This window comes from Mycteria americana, chromosome 1, assembly GCF_035582795.1.
Source record: "Mycteria americana isolate JAX WOST 10 ecotype Jacksonville Zoo and Gardens chromosome 1, USCA_MyAme_1.0, whole genome shotgun sequence".
Taxonomy (NCBI): Eukaryota; Metazoa; Chordata; class Aves; order Ciconiiformes; family Ciconiidae; genus Mycteria; species Mycteria americana.
Window position 1 is genome coordinate 137,070,705 of NC_134365.1, and position 26,688 is coordinate 137,097,392.

Sequence of the window (26,688 nt, forward strand, 5' to 3'; positions counted from 1 at the left end):
CTCTATTCCTCGCTGTCCTGCAAGAATCTTTAACACACACCCCTGAACCCACCCAGCCACAGCCCTTCAGCGTTTCCTTCGTAAGCACTGAAACAGGCAGGGTAGGCTTGATTATTTGGCAGAGTAAGGCTAGAGTGTGTCCCTCTGCCGCTCCAAGGGAAAAATCCCTTTCCCTGACACTCAGCTCTGATTTATAGCTCTTGCCCTACGTGACCAGCAGCTCCCCGTCACCTCTCCCCTCTCTTTAGGTGGCTGGTTTCCAGACAGCGGCTCATCACGTCTGCCTTGAGGTACCTTACAAGCTAGGAAACTCGTCGTGTCATGCTGATGGATGGCATCGGAGGTGGGAAACGATGGCTTCCCCGCGCCCCAAGCCCAGGCAGAGATATGCCTGCCGTTCGGAGGTTGGGGTGCAGTCCCCCCCCAGCACCCGGGGCTCACTCGCCAGAAAGGTCTGCGCCGCTTCTTCTCCCTCCCTGGATAACCGTGACCCACCTTTCTGCATCCTTTTACTTCTCTCTGGTTGAATGCCCTTTCTTAACCTTGCAGGAATGTGAGTGCGTACTAACCAGAGGGGATATATAAAACACGTCAGCCTGTAGATAACACCATGTGAAGGTGCTTGCCTGAGACACTGGGGCATGAAGACTACAGTATGCTGCTGGGGAGCAGGAAAATTTATCGGCACCTTTAGGCCTGACAACCTTTGATGGCTGTCAGAGTGGCAGGGAATAGAGGCAGAGACAGATCTGTGCTTCGCCCCTGCTTTAACTACCAGGAATTTATTGTTCAATCATTAACTTCTTACATTGAGCCTCCTTCCTCCAAAAGCTGCAGTTATTATGGGGGGTGGGGAAGCCCTTTCTGCCCTTTCCTTGTTTCCTTTAAAAAACCCCCAAGTTATATATCCTGTGGAGTGTTTGTTTTGTTTTAAAAGCCTCAGCAACAAGAGGGTAAAAAGTGTCAGAGACAAACCAGCGGTTGTTTTTTGGTTTTCCTTGTTTCATTGTGTTCCAGCTGACCAGCTGCAAACTTTTTTTCGTGCCTTCATTGTTTTTTTTAGTGTCAGTGGTTTTACTGCTTGATTTCTACTCAGACATTTCTTGCAGGTGTACCTCTAGTGCTAAATCAATGCTGCTCTTGGCTCTTTGATCTGGGTCTTCAAATAATGAAACCGAGCGCTTATCTCTCTCTTTTATCCAGGTGGCTGTGTACTTTGCCAACGCTAATGAGTCCGGTCTCACGACACCGAGGAGACAAGCTGTAGGTAGCTATTGTCCGCATTTAAACGGAGGTGCAGAGAGGCTTGCCCGGCATGGCGAGGGAAGGCAATGGTGCTGCCAGAGCCGCACGCCCAGCACTGACTGCCCGCACAGGCTCTCTAAACTGACTTCCCTTACTTTGATAACGACGTGGGGAGAGCGATAGCAAGCCCTGGCAGGTGTCATCGCTCCTTTGTAGACGGAAAGACTGGTCATAATGAGAATATATCATGAAAAAGCATGCTTCATCTTTAAAGCACTTTAAAAAAAGTAGTTCTATAACTTCCCAGGTACATACTTAGCCCTATAATCACTGCTTCAGCTTGCTGCAACTGCTTATCTGCTGTGTCCTCTTACTAATTACTCCCAGAGCTCAGGACATTTTTCTCCTGGGATTTAAGGATATGTGGGAGACAGCGGGAGCAAACCAAAAAAAAGAAAGGACTACAACATCTCCCTCTTACAAATTCGCTACGTGTATTTTGGCCAGGCTGTTGTAGAGCATAGCCTGTGGAGCATCCTGGTGTACAGGAGATCGCAGCTTCACAGCTGGGGACACAGGAGGCCTAACGGGGCTGACCTATCCAAAGCTGCAGGACAAACCAGCAGGTGAAGTAGCTGGGTTGCTGGCAAGGGGCAGGTCATTTTGGTGTAGCCGTCCACGCTCTCCCACTGAAATGCAGGCTCATGAGAGCCCCACTGAGAAACGACACAGAAGTCGGTTCTTAGAGATCACACAATCTAGCAGCTGTTCAAATGCAGATGGTTTCAGATCCACTGCTCACATGTTTTTCCATACTCTCCAGAATCTATAATTCCAATTTTAAGAATGAGAGGTTGCATACTCCTTCTTGTTACAGTGTGAACTGTGCCCAGATATAGCTTAATGCACAGCTGTGCTTTTAGCTGGAGGGTATGGTTTCACAAGACACCTTGAGTTGAACTAATAACTCATGGCTCTGCTGTTTTAGTGGGCCATATCGGCTTATCTTGCAATCAGACAAGTGCCAGAGCCGGTGCAAGGAGAGCCGGGGAGGTGGGGAGTGTGTGGTGTGGACTGGGATCTAGAGGAGGGCATAGAGGGGACCCAGGGATGGCAGAGGACGGGCTCTCCCCTCCTGTAGCAGCAGCTAGCTACGAATTCAGCTCATCCATAACCAAGCCCTTACTGACCAGAGAGAGATCAGACGGCAACGGTGTCTGGACAGCTGAGTCACTTCTACAGCTGCAGGGGGAAAGCTTCTGAAGGCTCTCATGGCAAGCTCGGTGCTTCAGGCCACCGTGGTGAGGACTCAAACAGCAACCGCGAGAGAGGTGTCAGCCTGGAAGCCTCATTACTCGGGAGAAAACAAAGGCAGCTCTGCTATCAAGCTCCCGCAACAGCATTAGTATTAGACTAGTATCATACTCCCACAACAAGGGATGCAAGTTTTAATGGGTACACTGTAAAGAGTAGGGAAAAATAAGGGAAAGAAAATATGCATTCATGAACCAAGTTGGTTTAATAAAGTAATAAATATTTAATGAATGATGCTTTCAAAACAAAACCAAACAGGATCATGGAAAGGCAGGAGAAAATGCAAGTACACCAGAAACGAACTGGACGGCTCTGGAATTCCTAAGCTGGGTCTGAGGAGGGGAAGGTAAAGGGAGGAGCTGGTCAGAGATTTCTACTGACTTCTGTCTCTAGCGTGTCTCATAAAACCCCACATAGCTCAAATTATTTCATTCCAAGATACACGTTATAAAGACAAACCTGTTATTAATGGGAAACTTTCCTGGTATGAAAGGGAATATGAGGTTGATCTTGTTCTTGCCATATGTCTTCTGAAATGACAGCTAAAGACGGCTGAATTGCCTCTCAGTGCTAGGCAGCACTTACTGACTAAGGAGATTTTTTTAATTGAGAAAATGATTATATTCCTTTCCATGATAATAAAATTCTTCATGACGCTCATTAAGAATGCTAAGACTTCCCAGGTAGCCGCTGTGCCCTGCCGGGAACATGGTGCTCTCCTGGTGTTCAGGCAAGCCCAAGAAATGTGTAGAGCTGGCTGTATATTTTCAACATCTTTGCAATCCTCCTTAAAGAACTTGTGATTTGAATAAGCCCAGGAGTGTCCTGATCCTTCTGAGCTGATTCTTGTGCTGCTAATCTTTGCTCCACTATTTTTAGATGATTTCCAATCTGCCTGCTTTTCAGTTACGAATTTGCTCAAAGTGACGGCTTATTTATGTGGTCCGGGAGCGTTTGCTATTTGCCTCAATATGTCGGTCTGAGCCCTGCAAACGCTTTCTGACTTAAGCAAGCTCTAGTTCCCCTTACCGTCTGCACCCTGCTGTGGGAGAGGTCCCCGCAGGGCGCACGACCACCCACCCACCGGGTGCTGCAGGGGGAGGGCACAGCTCAGCCCCCTCCCTCGCCCCCGCCACACGCCCCACTGCCTGCCAATATAACAACAACAATAATAATAATAATAATAATAGTAGTAGTAGTCTTTATGATTTCAAATGTTTGGAAGGAGTATGTGCTCCTACAGTAAAAGTGCATCGTCAGCACACAGCAGTGCCCCCGGCCGCGACGGCAGGAGGTCCCCATGGCACCTGGCAGAGGCCGGTGAAGGTGCCCAGGAGCAGCTACAAGCTGGCTTTTGCCATGTGTCACCTGAAGACAGGCACACAGCTGAGGGCAGCGGGGCTTTGCAGGCCTAGACCCACTCAAACCCACATTTGTGCAGCTGTGCAATAAACTGCAGCAAGGAACAAGGCAAAAATTACAATTTCTTTCCAAATATGTTTTACTCCCGTCCGCCTTAAAAGAGCTGCAAACCAAAGACGGGTGGGTAAAGCCTGGTGGGTGCAGGAGCCAGGCTGCCGTGTCCTGGCCACCTGGCCCCACGGGTGCTTCGGTGGCTGCATGGGACCCACTTCTGCTCCCAGATGGAACAAAAACCTCATCAAGAGCAGCGAGCCCCGCTGCGACAGCCCGAGGGGAGGGAGCGGGGACACGTGCGGGGCATGAGCCAGGGCTGGCGGGGACGTCTGTTGTGTCCTTTTCACCATCTGAGGTACTCCCAGACCAGGAAACAAATTGCATTTACAGCTTTATTACCTTAAATAGTTGGAGGGATTCAGAGCTGCCTTCTGGGTTTGAAGCAGAGGCTCTTTGGGCTGCAGCCGGCACCGGGGACGGGGAGAGGTCAAGCCTGGCCGTGCCGCTCGCTGAGCCGGCGTGTGAGGTGCCAGCAGGGGATGACATCCGTGCTGCCACCGCAGAGTGGGACTGCCATTTTGCTGTGAAAAAAGCCACATTTCCTTATACAGGCAGGAAAGTTGCACCTTGAATCTAAACTAGGACAACTTGCGTGATGTTTGCTGGAGGAAATACAGTGAAAACAAAGCTGTGGTGGCAGAGAGATGGGCTGGGCGGGTTTTTTACCCCCATCCCTGAGTCTCTAAAAGTGTGGAAATCTCACTTAAGGTCATAGCTGAGCACCTCTGTGGATATTCGCAAATCTGTCAGCTTTTGCTCAACAAATGCTCAACGAACAGCACTGAGTTGTTTGGCCGAGACAGTTCAGCCCCACCCTGCTCCTCCGGTGAAGGAGCTGAGAAGCAGCGGAGGGTCGGGGGAAGCGTATTTCGGCGACAGCGCGGCGGTTTGTGCTTCACGCTCCCGTGCAGACTGTGTGGGTTTGCACTTTTAGGGAGCAGGGCTGCCCTCGAGGAAGAAAGAGAGGTTTATCTGAGCTGGCGCTGTGAACAGCACTTGGCTGCTACAGCTGCCACTTTCATTTAAGGCCAACATCAGCTCACGTGCTTTACACAACTGCAGATGCTGAGGGTGTTGCAAAAAATCAACGACTGCTGACAGTATAGCTACGGATAAGCCCAAACCCAAGCTATTCCTTGAACTTTGAACACTGAACTCCGCTGAAGTGCCAAATGTTATTTATACAGGATACGGGCAGAATTTTAATTCTGAATATCCTTACAGCTAAAGACTTGCTTAAAAATGGATCCAAAGTAGCCAGTTAAAGTAATTTGTTTATTTTGGGTTTCTTCCTTTCACATTTGTGACTCAACAACCTGGCAGCAAAAGGCCTCCGTTATTCTCATTATACAGGGCAGCGTGTTTAAAGAAATTGGACCCAATTATGTCGGTTATGTTGATCTTGCCAAACTACCTCTTCCAGCAAGAAATTACGTAGCCAAGATCATTGCTGGGTGATAAATATCTCTCATTTCCTTCAAAACCACAGGTGCCTTTTGCCCGGAGAAGACTGGCCAGAGCAGCAGGATGGTGAGGCCCGTGAGCCTCCGTCCTCTGACCCAGCAGCCATCGGTGTCCCTCAGTGGGCTGCCTTGGGCACCTCTCCCCATAAGGGCACCCAGGCCCCCCCTTGCCATGGGGCCGTGGTGCCGGGAGGGTTACGCAGCCAGGGCTCACCACCCGCTGAGACCCGGCCTGCGCCTGCCTGCAGGGCTGGGTGCAGCCCCTGGGAGCCCCAGTTTCCCACCTGGGGAAGCAGAGGGGTCTCTCCTGGTTCACCTTCCAGACTGCTGGGTATTCAGGTACTGCAGCGACAGAAGTCCCAGGAGCAAATTGTATATTGAGAAAAATTTGGCTGTCTGCGGCATTACCACCTATCTCTGCCGTACATAGGTACTCCCAGACTGAGAAGAGGGGCCGGCAAAGACATGTGAAAACCTCTGCGTGGTTTTTACCTTACCAGTAAAAGCCAGTGCTTTACCATACCAAGTCAAGCCAATGCCAGCAAACCCCTCCAATCAAACATGACAGGTTGAACGATGAAACAGCGTTCTTCGGTGTGTCCTCAATGTTTTCATGTGCGTATGTCAGGGCTTAACCTCCACGCATGGAGCTGCTCACTGGCGATCATAGACTTGCAAGAAAGTTGACTGCAGACCCCCTTTGTCCCCGTGTCCCCTCTGTTCAACCCTTAGATCCTCCTTGCTCTTTCCCTGGTAGCCCCTTTGCCACCTGAACCTTTGCGGTCTGCTCTCCCTGCTCAAATACCTCCTGCTGTCTGCTCCCATCTGCACAGCGCGGCGTCTGCCTCGGGGCTGTATTCAAACAGCAACACCTCTGCCAAGGTGTGGTTGGTCTGGGAAGTGGGTTACACACGGAAATGTCCCCCAGAGAGCAGAGTTTCTTGGTTTCAGAGCATGAACTTGGCTTCAGAGAAGCTGGGTGACCCCTGGCATGACGGAGATTTGTAGAAGTGGGTGTGTGTTTTTAAAGAGCGTGGAGGCTGTTGGCATAGTTATTTTTGTTCCCTGATCCCATAATCCCATCTCAGGGGTCTTTTCTGTCTTTGGGAAGGCAGTCCCACTGTGGGAGAGGCAGAGAGCTATTGAAGAAGAGAGTTAGAAGAGGTTAGCACAGCCTTGCCTCCCAAGCACCCAAAAAACCCAGTTTCCAGAAGGTGAGTAACCTGAGGAAGGTGAGTCTTTGACGGGAAGAAGAAACGAGGACCATGAGAAATGATGCCGTCGAACAGGACACTTCAGTATTAATGAGGGGCATTAAGGAGTCAGTCAAAGAAAAAGCCAGCAATGTAGAGAGCTGCAGAGGACAACTGCTGCCAGCTGAAAATGCCGGAGGTGCCCAAGCTGGTGGCGGATGTGGCACACTGGCAGCTGGGGAGGCACCGCGCCGCTCCCGAAAGCAGCCTGTCGCAGGGTGGTAGGCAGCGCGCTCAGCCCTGGCTCGAAAGCTTTGGAGGTCGGGAGCCGCCCTCGAGCTCCCACTCGTGTGCACGCAGCTGAGTCCATTGGGCCGTTGAGGGGCACAACCTGCAATGCAGATCTGCGGGGCCGTCGCGGGAGGAACCTCCGTGGGGAACGCAGTCGTGAGCTTTGTTTCTGTCTGTGCAAAACAGACGTAAGGGAGGTAGATGAAGCAGGGAACGGGACGCAGGCTGACATTTCAAACGCTGCCAAAGTCTCGGGCTGTGGTTCAGATCCAGTGCTGTCTTCGATTACTGCAAACCTTTTCCCTCTTAGTCTCGGTTCTGATGTGACTAAAAGGACACTATCAACCACACTTTGTTGCCAAGTTCCTTTCTTTTCCTCTTTTCTCTCTTTTTTCTCTTTCTCTTCTCTTCTCTTCTTCTCTCTCTCTCTCTTCTCTTCTCTTCTCTTCTCTTCTCTTCTCTTCTCTTCTCTTCTCTTCTCTTCTCTTCTCTTCTCTTCTCTTCTTCTCTTCTCTTCTCTTCTCTTCTCTTCTCTTCTCTTCTCTTCTCTTCTCTTCTCTCCTTCTCCTTCCTTCCTTCCCTTCCCTTCCTTCCCTTCCCTTCCCTTCCCTTCCCTTCCCTTCCCTTCCCTTCCCTTCCCTTCCCTTCCCTTCCCTTCCCTTCCCTTCCTTCCCTTCCCTTCCCTTCCCTTCCCTTCCCTTCCCCTCCCCTCCCCTCCCCTCCCTCCCCTCCCCTCCCCTCCCTTCCCCTCCCTTAAATATTTTTTTAAAAAACCCTTATTTTGAAATTATCTGTAATTTCATCTACTGAGGATTTTTCTAATGTTTTAAAATAGTCATGGTTTGCATTTTTGGAAGAAATAGCATCAATTATCTTTATTTAAATTTGGAAACAAAATGTAGCTTTTCTGGTCCTCCAGTCAGCCCTAAATCAAGGAGGATTAAGCAGTGTGCGGTGCAGTTCTCATTCGTGCCCCATTGGGCCTTTTTTTTCCCTAGAAGGTTACGGCCTCTCCTCTTGAGCTGACATTACACACCAATCAAGACCATTGGTGCTGAAAGCTAGGCTAACATTTGTGGCAGCAGCTACTTCCCAACTAAATTCCCACGTTTCCCTTAAAAAATGCTGATCATCCTCCAGTCTCAGTGCCCAAACCCTGCGAGGCTGGGTAATGGCAATATTTACCAGCTGCAGCAAAAGCATCATCTCAGCAACCTTTTCTTCCTGGAGAGTCAACTTGGACACAGGGCAGCAATGGCAACCCACGGACCTCCTTTCCTCACGGGAGCCGGGCCAGCCAGAAGCTAAGCATTGGCGGGGGAACTATTTTAGGTCTGGAGACACCTGCCTCCTGCAGCCTCATGAGAAGGGCAAGTTCCTGGAGGTGATAACAGTCTGACTGAGGTTCTTGCTGAAGTCTCCTGTCATCTAGAGTTTATAACTGAAAGGGCAATTTGGCTCTCTGTCTCAAGGGGCTTGTAAGCTCGGACTACGTTTTCCGACAAAGCCCCCAAGTTCTGCAGAGCTCCAGTGTAAGAGCTTGGGAATTTGTCAGCTAGCTCACTGAAGTGGGAAAAAGAAAAAAAAAAAAGAACAGTTTTTAATAAATAAAATACAAATCAGAGTAATAAAATAAGCATGCTAGATTCAGTGTTATTTGTTTTTATATTAATTTTCTGCTGCCCCCACAAATTCAATATAACACAGCTTTGTATATTAAGAAAACATGTGCAACATGGAAAGTTTTAAGGAAGTGTTGTAGGGGTTGCGTTAGAGGAGGGTCGTTACTTTTGGCTGTCTGAGAAGCTGTCTGGAGTTGAGGAATGCGTGTGTCAGCTGATTAAGACCACAGAAGTGATTAGCGAGGGAACTGTTAACAACGCTGCATGTCAATGCACATCTTTAGGTTAAGGAGTTAATTGCCTCTCTCAAAACTGTGGTTTCAAGACTTCTGTAGGCCTGGAAAGAAAACCCAGTGGCGGTTTGCACTTGATCCACATTTTTCAAAATTCATTTCACAACTACAAAGGCTAGATACGTCTCCTTTTAATTCCTGCTGAGCATGTAATGTTGAGGTAAACGGCTAATTCTGTGAAGAACGAGGTAGCCATGAACTACACGAGCATTTACCCATCACGTCCCCTACAACTTTTTGTTTTCAGGGAAGCTTTTCCTTGATTTATGAAGTGCGCTCCTCCAAGAGTTGAAGTGTGTGCAACACAGCACCTTCCACCAAAGCTCTGATGTGCAGCATCCCCTTCAAAATGCCCTCCCCAACCCTGGGAACAAGTACTTGCCGTTCCTCCCTTTAAATGATCCTCTTCCCACCCCTTACTCGTAAGCCTGAAGGAATAAATATGGTCCAAAAATTAATAGATCAAGATTTTATAGGCTGAAGGAAGAGAAAGACCTCTTGTGGAAAAGGCTTTGGTAGCTTCAGTTCATCTACAGGTGAGAAGCTGGAGCACTTCTGCTTGGTAGCGCTGCCCGGACCCACCCTGGGGGGCACTGGACCCCTCCAGCCTGGGGGTGCTGCCCCGTGAGCTCTCCTGGGGGGCCTGGGTGCCCCCCGCAGCCTGATCTCTGGGCTGGACCCCAGGCTGCCCACACCAAACCCATGCCACTGCTCTTCAGCTGCAACGCTGAAGTGTGACCTTGTGAAAAAACTGGGTGGTCTTTCAAGGGAGGAGGTCCCAGGCCATTTCCAGCTGTTAGAGATCCTCCGGAGCTGTCCCCAGCCAGAATGTGGAAACCAGGGGGTACTTTCTGGATGAGATGCACCCACACAAGGCGGCTGCTACCTACTGTCCCCCACTGGTGCTCCCAGGAGGACTGCACGGTGCTAACCCAAACTTGGGGTGTGCCGGTATTGTTCACTGTAGTCCATAGGCAAATTAAAACCAACAAAAGTCCCAACCGAACAGAGGAAAAATAAACATTTGTTCAGGTCAGCTGCTCTGATCTGCTCACATTTTGCTCAGCTGCCCATACTCTGCAAGCCAGAGTGATAGATGATAGACATAATCTAGAATCAAGTGGGTCTTTTCCTATCGATAAGATGCAGGCACAGCCAATCCTATCCTGGCCGAGGCCAGCTGGCTCGGGGTGAAGCCCTACCCTCAGCCAGCCTTGAGTAAATGACCTTCCCCTCTAGCCCGGGGACCCCAGACACCAATCCGTGCCCCTGCGCTGGCCCGCCGGCTGGGAAGCGGCAGGCGCAGGGCGAGCTAACCAGCTCAGTCAGTGCCTGGAGAGGATCGGTCTTTTCAGATGAGAGATGCTGGGGCCACAGCCGTGGCTGCGGACGCTTTCTGTCCCTGCCAATAGCTGCTGAACACAGCTACGAGTTCTTGCGAGAGTTAGGCACCAGCAGGTTTAAACAATAGGCAAAGTCCTTCGTGACCTCAGCTAAATCTTTAACCTGAGAAGAGGAGAGCTGGCTTTGGTTTGCACAAGCACCTACAGACTCAGATGTTTATTTCAGTATTTTTTTTTTTTAGCAGCTGGGCTTGTCTTCTCTAGATAAGAGTTTTTCTTGTGATATTCTGCATTTAATTATCAGCTGGGATGGAAAGCTTGCAAACACAGCTGTTATTGCAACATTTCAGTGCTTTGACTTTCAGGCCCAGATGGAATGAACTGTGCAGAAATGAGAAATCAAGAGTAAAGCAGACTTTCTCGAACTTTCAAAACAACTCGATGTGAGAAACAGGCTGAGATGGATTAAGGGCGCACACGGACGAGCTGAGCCGCTGCGGTGATGAGTCCTGGCGCTACACTGACGTGCCGCCACGCTGCGGTACCCTGCCGCCGAAGGAATGCCGAGGGAAAGGGCTCCTCTGCAACCTGCGGCTCGGGGCCCTGGCCTGCCATAAATCTCTCTGTGGGGCTGGGTGAGGATTTGGCTCTGCCTTTATTTGGTCAAATACCTTTCATTCTTTTCATGGCTGGAGCTCATCACAGTTAAAGGCGTTATTTGCAGAAAAATGTATTCGGCTGTTGAGTGTAGAAGTGGGGAACAGCATGGGCTCCTTGGCTTGTTTGCCAAAGCCGTGCCATGGCCATCACTGCAGGCAGGTGTGTGCATGCATGTGTTTGTGTACGTGTGTCTTCCTGTCCCCACGGTGTCCAACAGGTTGGACCCTCTCTAACAAGGTGACTTGAAAACACCAGCATGGGCTCAGATGCAACTTCGCCTTTTGTTTGCTGCTGAAACATTTTTTCATGACCTTAGAAAGTTTAAAAGCTTCTCTTCGGAGGAAAAGAGCTAAAATAGGATACCTGCCTCACAGGCCTCCTCATTCACTTACCCTTGACGCTACCTTTCAAAAATGAGAAGAGCACTCGGGCACTGCAGGGGTGCAGTCAGGGTCCCTCCCAGTGACCGCCTTTGTCCCGTGCGCTCAGCACGGCAGAGGCCACCTGTACAGTAAATGGGAACCTGCCTGCCTTCACGGCCCAGGCCAGCAGCTTTTGTTTCACGTGCAAAGCTTGCAGCCAGGGTATTCCTCTTTCAGGCCCATCCTTTCATCAGCCCCGGCCGCTGGGTCGCTGCCCCCAGCCAGCCGTCGGGCTGTGCCGGAGGCACCGATGCTGCCGTGTCTGGCTTTGCCAGCCAGCGGGGAGCGTGATGCTGGTGATGGTTTCAGCGTGATCCCTCGCCTGCGGTGAGTTTGTCCCAGGCATTCCCAGTCTGTGTTGGTATTTCAGGATCTGGGAGACTTCCCTCTCCCACCCCCTCCTCGGGGCTCCTGCCCGGCTGCCGCTGGGCTCCCACGCTGGGGCGAGACCCCTCTCTCCAGTGGCACCCGCGTCCTCCCTTCGGCGGAGGGAAGTGCCCTGGGCCAAGGCAGAGAGGCTGGTGGTGGGGCTCGCCTCCCCTCATGCCAACCACTTAAAAACCAGGCACCTATTTAAGGTCTCCATGTCTGGCAGTCCTGCTCCCCACATGCCCACCGCCCCCGCCTTGTTTCCCACCTCTGCCACCCTGGTGCCAGCATGAATGGCCTCACGGCAAGCCAAAGGAAGGAACTGGTTTGGGTTAAAAAGACCCGTTTTTTGCCAGGTTGGCGTTAACCCCTTTCTCTCCCTGGCTGCGGGCGGCAGCAGGGCTCGCGGGGCACTGCCCGGGCAGGAGGAGCAGCTGCGGGGCCGGGAAGGCAAGAGGGCAGCGCTGCCGCAAGGCGGTTTAAGGCAGGAGCGTGACCGGGGCCGCGGCGAGGTGCCGGGAGCCCTGCTGTGCTCAGCAGCGCGGTAGCACTGCAGGAGCTGCCCTCCAGAAGTGCTCTTCTCTCCCCGTTAATGCAGAGGGAACCAGACGGCTAGCTGACACCAGAGCTTTCACTCTTACCCAGGTGGAGTTAAGCAAGGTTAACCCCACGTCTGATGGCTTCCCGGGGCTGCAGAAAAGGCGGCGGCAGAGAAGGATTTGAATCCAGATTTCCGTGGCTCATGCCCTAATGCCTGGACAATCTTTCCTCTCTGGGGGCAGGCATCCGAGAGCCAGAGTCTTGTCTGCAGCGTCAGCGGCAAATAATCAAACGCCACGACAGCAGAGACAGCCTCAAGCTCTTTTTCCTCTCAGAATTAATCAGATTATTTCCTCAGGATAATATTTTATTAATGCAACTGTAACCCATTCCATTAGTACCTTTATTTGCGAGCGGCTGCCTGTCACGGGCTTGCACTGCCGTGCCTTGCACAGGACGTGAGGCTCAGTGCCTGCCCCCAGTCAGTAGCATCAGTCGAGGTTTTCCAGTTGTCTTCACGCTCCTGCTGAGTGAAGTCCAGGTCTCCCTGTTTCCTTGTCCACTGGTTACAGAGAAGAGGAAGAGTGTCCTGGCTCCCTTTGCGGGCCAAAGAATCCGGTTCACAAGCTTAAAGGAGTGGATTTCTAGGAAGGCAGGATTTCAGACAGCTTTGTGGAGCTCTCCCCGTTGCCTGGGCAAGAAAATAATCTCTTTGGCTGGCTCATCCCGTATTAGCTTACCCAATTCATCCCCCAGACTCTTAGCCAGGGCCGTCCATACTTCATTAGTTCACTGAGCCCTGTTGCACCTGCCACACACATGTTATTAGGTCACTGCTGATTAAATAATTCAGTCTCTCTGAAATGACAGTCCTCAAAAAAGTGGGTTATGTGCTGAGGCCAATCCTGTTTGCCTCAAGGAAGGCTGGTGGTACTGGCCAACGTTGTTGGGTTGAGAGAGATTTTTGATAGAGGAGAAGGAGTTGCAGTAGCAGGCTGGCTTTGCCAGAGCTATAGGCTGTGATTTCTCTGCCCTCAAAGTGTTTTCAGAACAAAGATCACTGCTCTCCTGCCTCTCCAGGGCACAGAAACAAGAATTCAGCTTCATGAATTTTCCCCGTAGAAACACTCAGCTAAATCATTATGATAGGCTGCTGCCTAAACCTGAAATATAGGCAGGCTACAATACATAAGCAAAATACAGCAAGGAATGCTTCTAACTTCTTTTATAAAGCTGGATATGGTGGTTAACACAGATGTGATGTTCCCATTTCTAATGGGACAATATTGACCTTGTCTTAGTCACAGAATCACAGAATCACAGACCAGTTGAGGTGGGAAGGGACCTCTGGAGATCACCTGGTCCAAGCCACCTGCTCAAGCAGGGCCACCTAGAACTGGTTGCCCAGGACCATGTCCAAGTGGCTTTTGAATATCTCCAAGGATGGCAACTCCAGAGCCTCCCTGGGCAGCCTGTGCCAGGGCTCGGTCACCCTCACAGTGAAAAAGTGTTTCCTGACGTTCAGAGGGAACCTCCTGCGTTTCAGTTGGTGCCCATCGCCTCTGGTCCCATCACTGGGCACCTAATAGTCCCAAACACCCTGGCAGTCTTCTCTGAGAAGGTAAGCCTTGGTGCCAGAGGAAAATACAGCTTGTGTATGCTTACTCCTTTATGGCGGCCCCTTGGAAGTCACAATTACTGAACTCTCCACCGGTAGAAGGACCTTTAGAAGAGAAGCTGGAAATGCTCCTTCTATTTATGGCAACGGGAACTCCACATCCAGGCATGGCAGTCTGGCAGCTTTCGCGCTCTGCGCTTGATACCAGAGACTGGACAGGTTTGAGTAAAATACTAGCCATTTTGACACTTCCCATATTTTGATTTAGAATAAATAAAAACTGTGCAAAATAATGACGTGCTCCCTGAAACGTCTTTATTGTTTTGGAGGATTAACAGGACAATATGAAGCTGTTTGAGGGGTCTTTTTATGCCTATTACTTACACATCTAGATAGCATGCCTTGGGACAGCAGCAACGCTGTTACGTGTGTATCGACAGCTGAACAGCATTGCTGCCTATTTGCTCTCTCCGAGTATTGACTGCATTTCTTAAAGCTCCAGCTGCTGGAAGCAAGGGATTAAAAAAAAGTAAGCTTAGCTTTAATTCTGAAAAATCTGTCGTCAGGCATTAAAAAGGTGCCCTGAATAAAGATTCAGGAGCCAGAAGTCACATTAAAAAAACTTCCCATTCAATTTTCAGTTGTCACTGTTTTTAAGCCCGCCTTGTGGTTTTGAAAGCTGGATTCATACATTTGAATCACTGGGGCTCGTAACACCTTGGCCAACACGACGCTGTGAAAGTGAAGATCAAATCCTTTAAAATAAAGTTGGTTATCCTACTAATTTCTTAAGTCCCTAAGGAACTTCTAAAATTGAATTTATTTTTACCACTTATGACGTGTAGTTACTTCTGCATTTCACTCAACTTGCACAACGAAAACGGACCGGTCTTTCTGAGTACTGTGGCTACTGTGACCTGCAGAATTACTGCTTTAAGCCTTCAGCACCTGCCTACAGCAAACTTACGCATGCAGCAAGCAAATTCACGTTCCCCTATATGTCACCCGCTTCCCATTGTATTAGAAGATAAGTAATGAAACTGTTGAAAAAAAATAACAGCTACTAACATATACATCTAGGTTGGGGATTAACATAACTAACTTGTGCCCTTCTAACAGATGAGAGGATTATATAGTCTCCTATCGTGTAGGCAGTAAATAATCAACCTGATTTTCTTTTAGACAAAAGCTAAATTTGAGGCCTGAATTATTACTTCTTCCGTAATGATAAAAGACAGCTGCGTAAGGCAAAATGCGCGGTGATGTCTGAGCACAAAAATGAGAGCAACTCCCAAAAGGCTTTGCAAAATGCAAAGAGGAGCGATAAATACACCTGTTTAAGGGAAATAAACACTGAGATATTGACTAATTTTATTAGAACGAATTTTGAGATCTCATTCCTCTCCTGCCTTTGATCCCACTTCTTATTCTTGAGAATAAATAGATTAGACTGCTAATGAGAGACCTCAGGATGTAAAATTACCTGCAAAATTGTCCTTCTCCCTGGGAGCTTCCCAAGCCCAGGCTCAGAGTTACCATTACCATAAGCCGCAGAGCCGCTCCTGAGCTTGGGATTTGCATTCTCAGGAGATGCAGACAGTGATGCTGTTATCTGAGGGAGCGGAAATCAAAGCGCACGAAGTCAAAGGACAATTTTTATCGGCCTGAAGAGACGCCTTTTTTTAGCACTGGTTTTCAGGGAGATACAGGCTCTCAGTCAGCTAAGACCTGAGGTTTCCTCTCCAGCTCATGCACAAACTTTTCCATGCAGTTCTGTGAGAAATGCATGGTTACAGGGTGTACCTGCTGTGCGGCAGGGTGGCTCACACACGCTTCTGATGGTTTAAAAAACAATTATTACTTTAAAATGATGCCTCAGGTTCGATGCAAGCATCGAGAAAAGAGAGTGTGAGACAGAGATTCGCACCTTCTTTTACTGTCTTGTGCAGTGCTATTTACAAATTCTCAATCCACTAGGATGATCCCACCCTTCCAGGATGCCAGCTGATATTTGCAGGGCTGCCAGATAGGGGGGGGGGGGGGGGGGGAAGAAGAAGTATAAACTCCTGGGTGTCATGATGCTGTATTTTACAGAGTCACTGCTTTAGAAATGAGGTGACAACAAACTGGCTTTCCTATTTCAAAAAAACAATAAAAGGAAGGAGAAGAGTCCCAGAGAGAGGCAGCAAAACCAACTAGGGACAAAGAAATGTCTGGAAAAAGACAGGCTGAACAGATGGGAATTTCTCTGGCTATACTAGAGAAAAATAGCACAGGAAATTATATTAAAAAAATACATATCAAATAATGAATGGCAAATGGAAAAGTAAAGCAGAAACTTCTGTAAATACGTTTGTATAGAGGTTATACTGTTGAGTGTGTATTACAGGTATTCCTCTGTCTCGATTTATAGACGAGAGAAATTGCTGTGGTCAAAAGTGAAGCAGATGCTGGCCTGGAGCAGACTGCAGCAGTCCATGCTCCAGGTTCCAGAGATGCCAGAAGAAACACCAGCACGTCAGCCAAGGCAGTGGTCATCCAAAGTCTATTCACTGAACCATTTTTGACAACTTTGGGGGTTCTTCCCTTTTCCTCCAACACTTTTTGGCACTGCCCAATGTCAGAGTGACATCTTGGATGAGATGGGCCAACCTGAGCAATAGCTCCGCGTGTTCTGCATTAGTGTTGCTATTAGTCTCAGATATCATTTCTGTAACTTTTCCCAAACTCTGTCAAGCACCCTCGGGTTTCTGTGCTCCACGTTTGAGCTGAGTGCAGGTTTCCACAGACCGTTTCGATATCCAGCTTGCAAAGCTGCAAGTCCACAACGAGACGATCTCCACCCAGCCGATATGTCATGAAGAGGCCCCTGTGCTTCGTCACCTGCAGCCAAAGCCACCTCCAGAATCAACCAAACCAGAGCAAAGTCGTAAACCCAACCACACATTTGTACGCGAGAGCGAAAGCATAGCAAGTCTCCCAGGCTATGGGCTGAAAGCAGGACCAGCCGGTAAGCACCTGCACTCTGCTCAGTCTTTCCAGTTTGTGCAAAACCAAGCAATTGCAGGGTGCCAGACAAATTTAGAAAACAAGGCAATGAATCAAACGAGAGGGAAGAGTAAGAAAGTATGGCTGAGGGTCCAACCCATTAAAACACGCATCAAGCTAAGTTAGCTTCGTAACTAAGGTGGGGGAAACCAAACCGCACTTTTCTTCCTCAAGCTGGAGTTTACCCATGGTGGTAAAACTCAGAGCAGGAGGAAGACACTGCTGGCCTGCCTCTGCGGTCCAGCGCTAGCCCTTCTGCCGGCCGCACTTGACGCAAATACCCGTTACCTGCTTACTCTCACTTGGACGTAGCTCCGCGTGCACTTACTGGCCGGCTCTAATTGGAGCATGATATACCTGCAACAGCGGTTTGCAAGGCTGTAAGAATAAATGTACGGGCTTAAAAATATGTATTACTATTTGCACTAATGTGGGTGATTGCAGTAAATAGGTTGGGGTAAAACATGAAGGCCAGTTCTAAATCAAAGCCCCTTAAAAGTCCTGGGATGCCTGGATCAAAGTTCCCGACTGATGATCTGTTGCAGTGACAAATTCAGAAAACACAGCCCTGAAGAGGCACCTGAATAACACAATTACCCAGATATTTGGAGAGCAATCAAAGCACCAACTTTTTCTTTTTTTTTCTTTTTTTTTTGCGCCATGTGGTACGGTACGAAGCACTGGAAACAAACTTTTTCCCAAGGAGGACTCTTTTAATCCCGGGAGATATTTTGGCTGATAGCTTCCAGTGACTGCTGACTCTGGCAGCACTGGTTTCTTCAGCGTCCAAGCCAAGACACCCAAAAGGGAGTTGCTTTTCTGCTGGCAGAGCATGGTGCCTCCCAGCACGGCCCTCCCCGAGGGCTAATCGCTTTTGGAACTGCGCACCTCCATCACCCAAGGTGATTACTCTGAAGGGAAATTGCTCTAAGAACTCATTAATGGCACAGGAAGCCATTATTTCTCATTGACTATATGGTGTCCTTTAGGAACAGCACGGGGCTGGGAAACAAGACCCAGGTGAGATCATGTGCTGGCTTTTCCCTCTCAGGTAAGAGCGTGAAAACTGTAGCGAACAATGCACCCTTTGTATCGCTCTGCCAAACACTGGTATCGCTGGCTTAACGCACCCCGAACCTGTGAAAGACAGCATGAACTACTGAATTCCTTAAGTGACCTTGGAAGGGGATAGCTCGTGCATCAAGTAGCAGTCCCACAGCCAAGCCTCCTGCCAGCCAGGTGTCCAGCAGAGCTTTCTTAAGCACGTTATTCTGCTGTGTGGGGGTGGAGCAAGGTGGTGGAGGTGCACCTACTTCCCTGCTATCTCAGAAGCACGATTACTTTTCCCGAGTCACGTTTTCCCTCTGTCGTGGTCCCACCGGAGCCGACGTACTGCCTCCTGCTCTGCTTTCCTCCTTGCTGGTCTCTGCATGCCGTTTGCCGTCACGGGGCTGGGCACGCTATCACTGCTCCACTACTGCTCATCTCCGCAGGGGATCAGCTATTCAAACATTTGAATATATAAATAGCTCCGCAGCTATTCAAATGTTTTCCTTTTCCCGGTTTAATTTCAGCTCTTGCCGTTGACAAGGGTCCTGGTGGCAGAGAGACGTTACCTGCGCATTTGCCAGCTGTTGTATCCACGTTTCACTGAAGACCACAGCACAGTGATGAGTAAGTTCCCTACGTGAACCAAGGATGGGAAGTAAAAAAAAAGACGTTTCTTGTGGGAGCAGCCTGGCTAAGGCAAGAATCCCCTTCTTCTTCCCTCCCTCCCTCCTGCAAATACTAAACTAGATGCAGTATACAGCCTTAGTCTTGTCTAGCCCATCACATTTCTGATGCACAAAGCATCCTCAAAACGTCCTCAGGTAAGACGTTCTTCCTAGCTCGTGCTATTTAAGTTAGCAATCAAACGTAAACCAATTCAGGATTTAACTGGGAACACGGATTCAGCATTTAGCAGGGGGACTCCTGGGATGACACAGCTAATGCCACTGCTTCCAGACACGTGCCCAGAACGGCGGGTGCTGAGCGAATACTGGGGGCTTGAGCGCCGGCCGCGAGCTGACTTCATGCACCCAAGGCCTCCCGCTCCAAGGTGCATTCGTCTGAGGGCACGCAGTGCCCGGGGGGCTGGCGGGGGAGCGATGAGACCATCAGGTGAAAGAGCTCTGATCCAGCTATGGGCTATGGAAACCCAGGGAATTTTTTCATTTGTTAATTTTCCTCCTTTATTCTGCTTTGCTGCAGAAGCCACGTAAGCATCCCATCCAAGCAGGCATGCTTGTGAAGCAGTGTTACCTTAAAAACAGCAGAAGGATAAAAAAGGACTTTTGAAGCTCCTCCTATTTCTTTTCTTTCCTACTTCCACCAAGAACTTTTTTCCTAGAGCAGGAAGATGCATCTTTTAATTTTTAAGAAAGATTATTGGGAACGTGAATTTAAATATGGAGAGCCAGCCTGGAATTGCATGAAGGCACCCCAGAGTACCATCTAACTGTAAAAACTAAGAATGGAAGAGCCGTCTAAATCCTTCCCGCTGCCGACGCAGAATAGCTCCCTACAGGATATTTACCAGTTTTTAACGCCTTGGCCTTGTGCCTCACGTGCACCGGAGACATACTTTTAGGCCAATAAAACATCCCTTGTCATGGCTTAATGCTGTAAGAATTAATTTATCACTAATTATTTCCTCTTTTAAAGCCCTGCTCTTTGGATAGCTGTGACATAATTCTTAAAAGTCAGACTAGTTAAAGAGGAAAAGTACACCGTCCCCTCCAGCTCCCTGCCCGGGAAGGCCAACTATTCAAATGTTTTCCTTTTCCCAGTGTAATTTCAGCACTTGTCGTTGACAAGGGGCCAAAACCACTGATCACAGGGGTGCCGGGGGGGACGGCTCGAGTCCTCTCCCTGCCTGGCACCCTCCGACCCAGCGTCTGCTGGAGGCTTGGGAGGGCTTTTCCTCCGTGGTGGTGCCGCCCAGGTCGGAAAAGGGTGCACCTCTTGGGGCTTAATCACGGAGCTAAGCCTGAATTCTGACAAAGCGAGGCCTGACAAAGTAAAGATGAAGTTTTGACTTAACTGAAGCCTAAGGAAATATGATTTCACTTTAAGTAAGTCTCTCTCTGTCTCTCTCGTGTACACACAATCCCAGCGTAAGTGATTTCATCTTTCATAGTTGAAGGTCAGCCATTTCAACGCTGTATTTTTTCCACAGCGAGTCACAGTTTCTGCTCTCTTGGCAGGTCTGCACAATCGACATCCTAAATAAACCACAAAAGCAAAGCAATTTGGAGTTATTGGACGCTTTTATTTTAATGTAGCACCCAGCTCCATATCACATACATTTTCCAAAATTAGATGGGCATAGTATAGAACACTATACATTTTGCAGCTTACCACGTGGACAGTCTGCAGCTGTGAAAACAAATTGCTTAAATCTGGCTATCTACTTTATAAGTTAAAATTCAAATATATAATGGCCTCAGGGTATTTTTTTAGATTAACAATGATAATGCTTGCAATACGATTTTTTTATATAAAAAAAATCAGTAACAGAGTAAAACATAATGCATATGTTCATAGCACATTATCATGAGGATAACTGAAAAAAGCTTCAAAATACATCATCTCTTCTCAAAGGTACTACATCACTTAGATTTCTTTTTTTTTTTTTTCCTGAAAAAATACTTTTACTCTTTAGTCAATAGAATATGTGGCTTCATGAGGGCCTCTCTTCCTTCTTTTATAACCCCGTGTATTTTCTTGTCAAGGACCGTGTGTGCTGAAGGCCGAAGGGCTGATGGTGCTGAAAAACGGATGCCCCTCATTCCCTGGCTAGCAACTTTTACAGGCTCTCTTTCTCTGGATCTGAAAGCTCAGCTGGGAGGAAAGCAGCTTATACACCACCAAAAGGCAATTTTCACATCATGCCCATCCCAAATGCTTCCTGTGAAGGGTTCCAAGTCCCAACCATCCCTTTGTGGTCGTTTTACGGTGCGAGTCATCGCCACCCCACTCTGGTTAGCCCTGGCAGCATCAAGCTGGGACCGTCTGGATGATAGCTGAGCAAGTTCCTCTCCCCGATGTGGATACTGAATTCCCAGCAGCAAATCTACTGCCACACACATAAAAACAGTTTGGAGATAATCTTTTGAGTTAAAAAGGATATCCACCAACTTACCAATAACAGGGCTGAATCCAGTAATCACTGACATTTTTGCTACGTCAGCAAAACTCTCTGGAAAAGAGAACTGAGAACTGTCTGGAAAGAGGTGGTAATGTTTCCACTGCATCCTGGTACAAATTTAATAACTAGGAGAAGGACATTGATCATGAAGGATTAATATTTGTTCACAAGCAGTTTGTCTAAAGGAATGCCTCTGAAATGGAAACTGTTTGCCTTGCTTAATTACCAGGTCATTATTTATATTTAAAGGCTCAAATAAAAATGGCTTGATCTACAAAGGCAACCAGCCCCTACACTTAGCTGGGCATTTTTCTTTTTTCACCACTGAATTACTATGTATTGAAACAAGATTTCATAGAAAGGTATCAGGTGATATGAACACTAGCAGATCCATAAAGAAATGCACGATCAAAAGGAAGACACGTGAGTGCACACTTACACACGCACTGAGGAAGATCCTTATCTGCTCTGCCTAGTCTTGTCCTGCAGACAGAAATATTTAGTTGTCCAAACCAGAACAGCTGCACGAAATTGAGGACTTAGAAAGGGGCATCAGGTTCATGGTCTGCACATCCTCTCAGATGCTAGGAAGCCATGCTCCGGTTCCTGTTCCCAGTTATCCTCTCTTGCTGGGCATGTTCTGCTCTGCATAAATACCTACAGAAACCGTGAACTGAGGAGAGTGAGACCTCACACGTGGGAAGCTGCTCTGGATCCTTGGTCGGGCCGTAAGCTGGGACAGGCAGGTCCTAGTTGCTGTTCTGGGTCAAGCACATCAGGGGCTTAAAGCTGATCACTCTCCTGTAGCTCAAGAAAGTGCCCTGAACATTGAGCAAACTGCTTGTGAGGTCTCCCTTTCTGACCGGATGGTCTGTCTTGGGTCTAGGAGCATCTCCCATCCAAACTTTCAGAAAGTAAAGGTTTCTGCAAGAAATGGTGACTTTGCTGTACCCACATTTTTCCAAAGGAAAAATATTTTTTGAGAACATCTGTGATACTGGATTTAGATGTGAATTTTGACCAGCCAGGGTCTGTTAATAGTAGCCATGAGCATGGCTGTATGCAGCAACTGCCAGAAGCACTGTCTGTAGCTTCATGATGCCTTCTCCTCTCCCTCTCAAAATGCTAACAGCCCCCAAAACCAGAGACGCTTTTTCATTTTGCATGGGCTATCATGAATGCTTAAGTACTGAGAGATACAGAAGAATAATTTCCTGCATTGTATGTATAACACACCGACATTTCGCCTTGAATATTTCGCTTTACTCTCTATGTGAAGTAGCGTATCATCATCACAGCCAACTTTTCACCAAACAGAATACAAATAAACTCACACTCTAGGTCTTGAAGCTGCGTGGAGCATTTGATTGCATCCCTAAAAATGGAGGGATGGTTAGATTTTATATTAAGTCCTGTGGTAGAGTAACAACTGAGTAAATATTTCCCTGTTGGCTAACCAAGTATCCTAATTTCCGGTGAATGAAAAAACACTCTGTAAGTTAGAAGGGAGACATTTGAAAAAGACATATAAAGCAGACTTTTCCACTCTTCCTTTGAATAGCATCTATTCCATGAATAACCCAAGTGAAATAAACTTGGGTTTACTCTAGAGGAAGCTCCCATCAAACATGGAAAAGTCCTCCACTGCCTTAAAAATACAATGTGCACACTTTTTTGTAATCATTGAAAAGCTTTCCTTAAAAAATCACCCATAAAAAAAAAAAGAATGTGCCATATGATTATTTCCTATCGAACAGTAGGAGCTTATTAACCAAATGACAATGTAAGAACTAAAAAGCAAACAAAGAGTGAGCACTTAACCTCATTAGAATTTCAGGAATAACTCAGTGTTATGAACATATGAAATAAATGATGATAACTTCTGAACAGTACAACAGTACCACTACTAGCCAAGAGGGCAGCGGCTGTGTTGCAGCTTCCCGGAAAAGTCTGCAGTTCTCGCATTTTGTCACTGACCAGGAATGGCCATCTGACCCCAGCTATGCAACAACCGCACAAAAGAAGTCCCAAATCCAGAGAAACGGTTGTGGCTTGTTGACATAGTGATGTTTAGTCGAATCGAAACCAATGCGTTACAAAACCAGATTTTCAGTAAGAATTCTGCAAATGCTTATTTTCACCTTCAGATTTCTGGATCCATGTTCCACATGCATATCCCTTTCAGCAAAAGTAGGCTGTTTCCTCATCACTTCAAACACTTCCATTGATGTCTGTCTTATCTCTCAACAAAACGTTTGGCTGCTCTGGTGTCCTCTGATACCCCACGGCAGCCATTCCATGATACACCCTGAAGGGAGGCTACCCAGCTGCTTCAAACCTGCTTTCTCCTTCGTCTCAGCCCTAGGGCCATCCTATAGCTACAGGGAGAAAGCATCACGCCAACAACGGTAAAAAAACTGCTGCGCCGTTTCTGCAAGGTGAACGCGTACGCTTAAATTAGGTCAGTGAACAACAGGATATGAAACACATGCAGCGTCATGTTTAAGATGGGTAACAGGTAGGTGACATTCCCTTGCAGTGAAGCACACATCCTATCCGTGGAGGGAGCAGGGCTGACATTGTTATGTCTGAAGCCATCCAATACAAGAGTATTGGCCCAAGAAATAAAGTAACATTAGTTAGCCAGCTTCCATTGCAAGAACTGAGACTGAAGCCAATGACACTGCATCTACGGAAAAGATTCCCACGGAATTCAGTTGGCCCTGGATCACACCCGGGTAGAAAAATTAATCTTTGCTTCTTCATTTAGAAAATAGATGGGCATTAGCAGCTTCACCCTGTCAGTAGCACCTCCAGCGAGGTGCAAAGGAACCTTAACGAAAGCCTGTTGTAGAGGGCAATTATTTCCATCACACATTTTATAACCTCATATATAGCACTTTTGCTATCTTTCTTGTTTTGGAAATACAGTTCTTGTACACATCCTTAAAACAAATCAGCAGCTATTAAGACAATAAAGCAGACTAATACGAATGTACATGGAACAGCTTTTATAAAAATGCCCAGAATGCATTTTTAACCTCTTGTTACAAATACACTGTTGGTTAAAAAAAAAAAAAAGAGAAGAAGAAAAAAAGCTATAAACCAGTGATCTCAAACATGCTAAAAGTATGCAGAGACACTGGCAGCTGCAAGCAAGTGATCAAACACTGGTGATCAGAAACAGTTATAGCTCAAAAAACAGACTTTTTTTTTTAAATTTCCAAAATAATTAAATTTTAGTATTTTTTCCTGTTCTCTCATATGATTTGAACTTATAAAATACAAGTTCTCTAACATTAAAATACATCCGTGATTGCATAATAAACAGTGCTAAGAAAATAATTATCTGACATGTGATTGCGGATAAAGACTCTGTATGTCTAGTGAGTTTTATTCCTGTAGTACGTTAAACCCACAGGTACTCTACCATGATACAATCCTACAGGAATCAGTAACATCAGTAAGCAAGAATTCAGGAATGCTGTACCTCTTAATGATCGGGGCAGGAGGTGCTGCCAGAACGCGTATAAATCAGGAACTCTTTACATAAATAAAATACTCTCAGGTTATTAATTTCAGTGATAAACTGCATTTACACATTAGGCTGGGAAGACGGAGGAAAGAAGGCGAAGCATCCCCCCGCTCAGAAATATCCGGCAGTCAGGCATTTGTTTTCTGTACCTTCTTAACGGTTGGACTCGATAATCTTAAAGGTCTTTTCCAACCTAAACGATTCTATGACTCTATGATTCTTCACTTGCAAAGGCAAACGCGCGCAACGGGGTGAAGGGAGACCTGACAAGCCAGTCCTCCCCACTGCCACCACCTCGGTGGAAACTCTGCCCAGCCGCGCCATGCTCCTCTCCTTGCAAGGCTGTCGGGACGCGTGCTCCGCTCTTGCCGCTGCACTGCGGTGCGGGAGGTCACAAGACGGTGACAGGACGTAGCTGCTCCAGCTGGGTTTCCAAGGCAATTCGTTCCTTGTGAACCTCCTGCAGGAGGGAGAGATGTGCTGTAACTTTTGGGATGCTTGCTTGCACCACCCCACTCTGGTGAAGAGCAGCCAGGCAAACCGCTGGCATTGACTGGAGGCTCGGGACTCTGCTGCCTAAGTAAGTCTCCTTGCGGTCTCAAAACTCTGTACCAATGCCACACAACCACCTCGCGCAGCCGTCTACTGCCTTCTCCTTAGAGTGGGGCAATAGGAAGGCTCAATCACTTGCTCGCGTGATCACAGAGAGGAGCAGTCATCCACTGGCCAGTGGAATAGCTTGGGATGCAGTGACCCTGGCCACAGGTTGGCAATTTTACCAAAAAAAATGAGGTTATTTTGAAATCACATTTCCCTCAAAACTGCTTTTTGAGAATTTTTGCTTCACACAACCAACTTCTTCCCTTCTGAAAATGAACCAGACTCAGTCTTTCTAAGATGACACAGGCTTTCCAATCTACCTCTTTGGCAGCTGTGTCAGGAAGATCACCAGTCTTGGTCGGAAACTAACTGTGAAGGCTTTGGGGATCAGCGATTTTGGGAAAGCCTCTCCTGGTCTCGAGGCTGTCCCTGTGCTGAGGGGCATCTGGCTCTCGCTGACCTCCCGTCAGAGGGCTCCCCAGCCCGTGTGGGAGCCAGGCTGACCTGTGACTCCTCCAGGCTTTGGTACCCCGCTTGGGCAGGCTCACAGCCCCAGCCTGGGAGTGCACTTGAACACCCCCCGTGCCTCGGTGCAAGCTGTGCCTGAGGGGTCCCTATAAAAACATAAAGGCCCTGCTCCATCAGAAAGCTTCCAGGCAGCAATACAACTTGAAGGACAAGTTCAGTTTTCTGCTCGTGCGTGGACTCAGGCAAATCTGTCTTTACATGCTTCCTTCACCCTACCATAAAACAGAGATAACAGCACTGCCCTGTTTTGTGAAGGTCGGGGAGTTTAAGCATGCTGAAGATAGGTGCATGGAAGCAGATTAAGACCTGAGCCAAGGAATGATGGCAACGTGCTGTCATTAAAAGCTTTCATCTCTGTGCTTATTTCAAGCGCTGTCCTATATTTTGCTATGGTTTCAGTACAGAGCATCCAGCCTGCATCAGTCTAGGGACATCCTTGAAAGCCAGTTAAGAAATTATGTTAAAGCAAAGTTGAACACAGAATCAAACTTTCACCTTGACTCAAGAAATAGTATAACTGGGGGTTCACCTCCCTTTCCACACAAGTGTGTTCATAATATGCAAGGAAAAAAAACTGTAGCAGATGAAAAACTGAAGTCTGTACTACCTTTGGACTGAGAAAACAGAAGAACCACAGCTGGTATTTATAAGAAAACAGCCCCTTGAGAACATGTAAAAAGACAAGTCAGCAGACATTAAAAATCAGTGTTAGCTGTTCACGTAAAGCATGGTTTAGCCAGTCCATGTATACCTAATGCCTGACTCCAGGAGACAGTTATGTAGCACAACTGATCAGAAGACAAGAAAGCTACGCTTGAGTTGCTCTTCTGCGCTAGGTGACACCATCACATTATCAAACTTTTCAGAAAGACAAAGTTCACCCTTTAGACTTGCTCTAACTGCCAGTGGAGCTGTAGACCCACAGCTTATAACTTT

The 26,688-nt window shown here is 47.8% G+C and overlaps 2 protein-coding genes across 3 annotated transcripts in view; one reads left to right on the forward strand and one right to left on the reverse strand.

The window, feature by feature from the left end:
* Positions 1–26,688, forward strand: part of RBBP7 (RB binding protein 7, chromatin remodeling factor) — a 459,800-nt gene that overhangs the window by 295,945 nt on the left and 137,167 nt on the right. The window lies entirely within an intron of this gene.
* REPS2 (RALBP1 associated Eps domain containing 2) overlaps positions 24,468–26,688 on the reverse strand; it is a 99,218-nt gene continuing 96,997 nt past the window's right edge. For both annotated transcript variants that reach the window (XM_075491894.1, XM_075491893.1), the window contains exon 18: positions 24,468–25,084. In XM_075491894.1, coding sequence (XP_075348009.1) covers positions 25,016–25,084 — 69 coding nt within the window. In that variant the 3' untranslated portion in view covers positions 24,468–25,015. The remainder of the gene's footprint in view (positions 25,085–26,688) is intronic.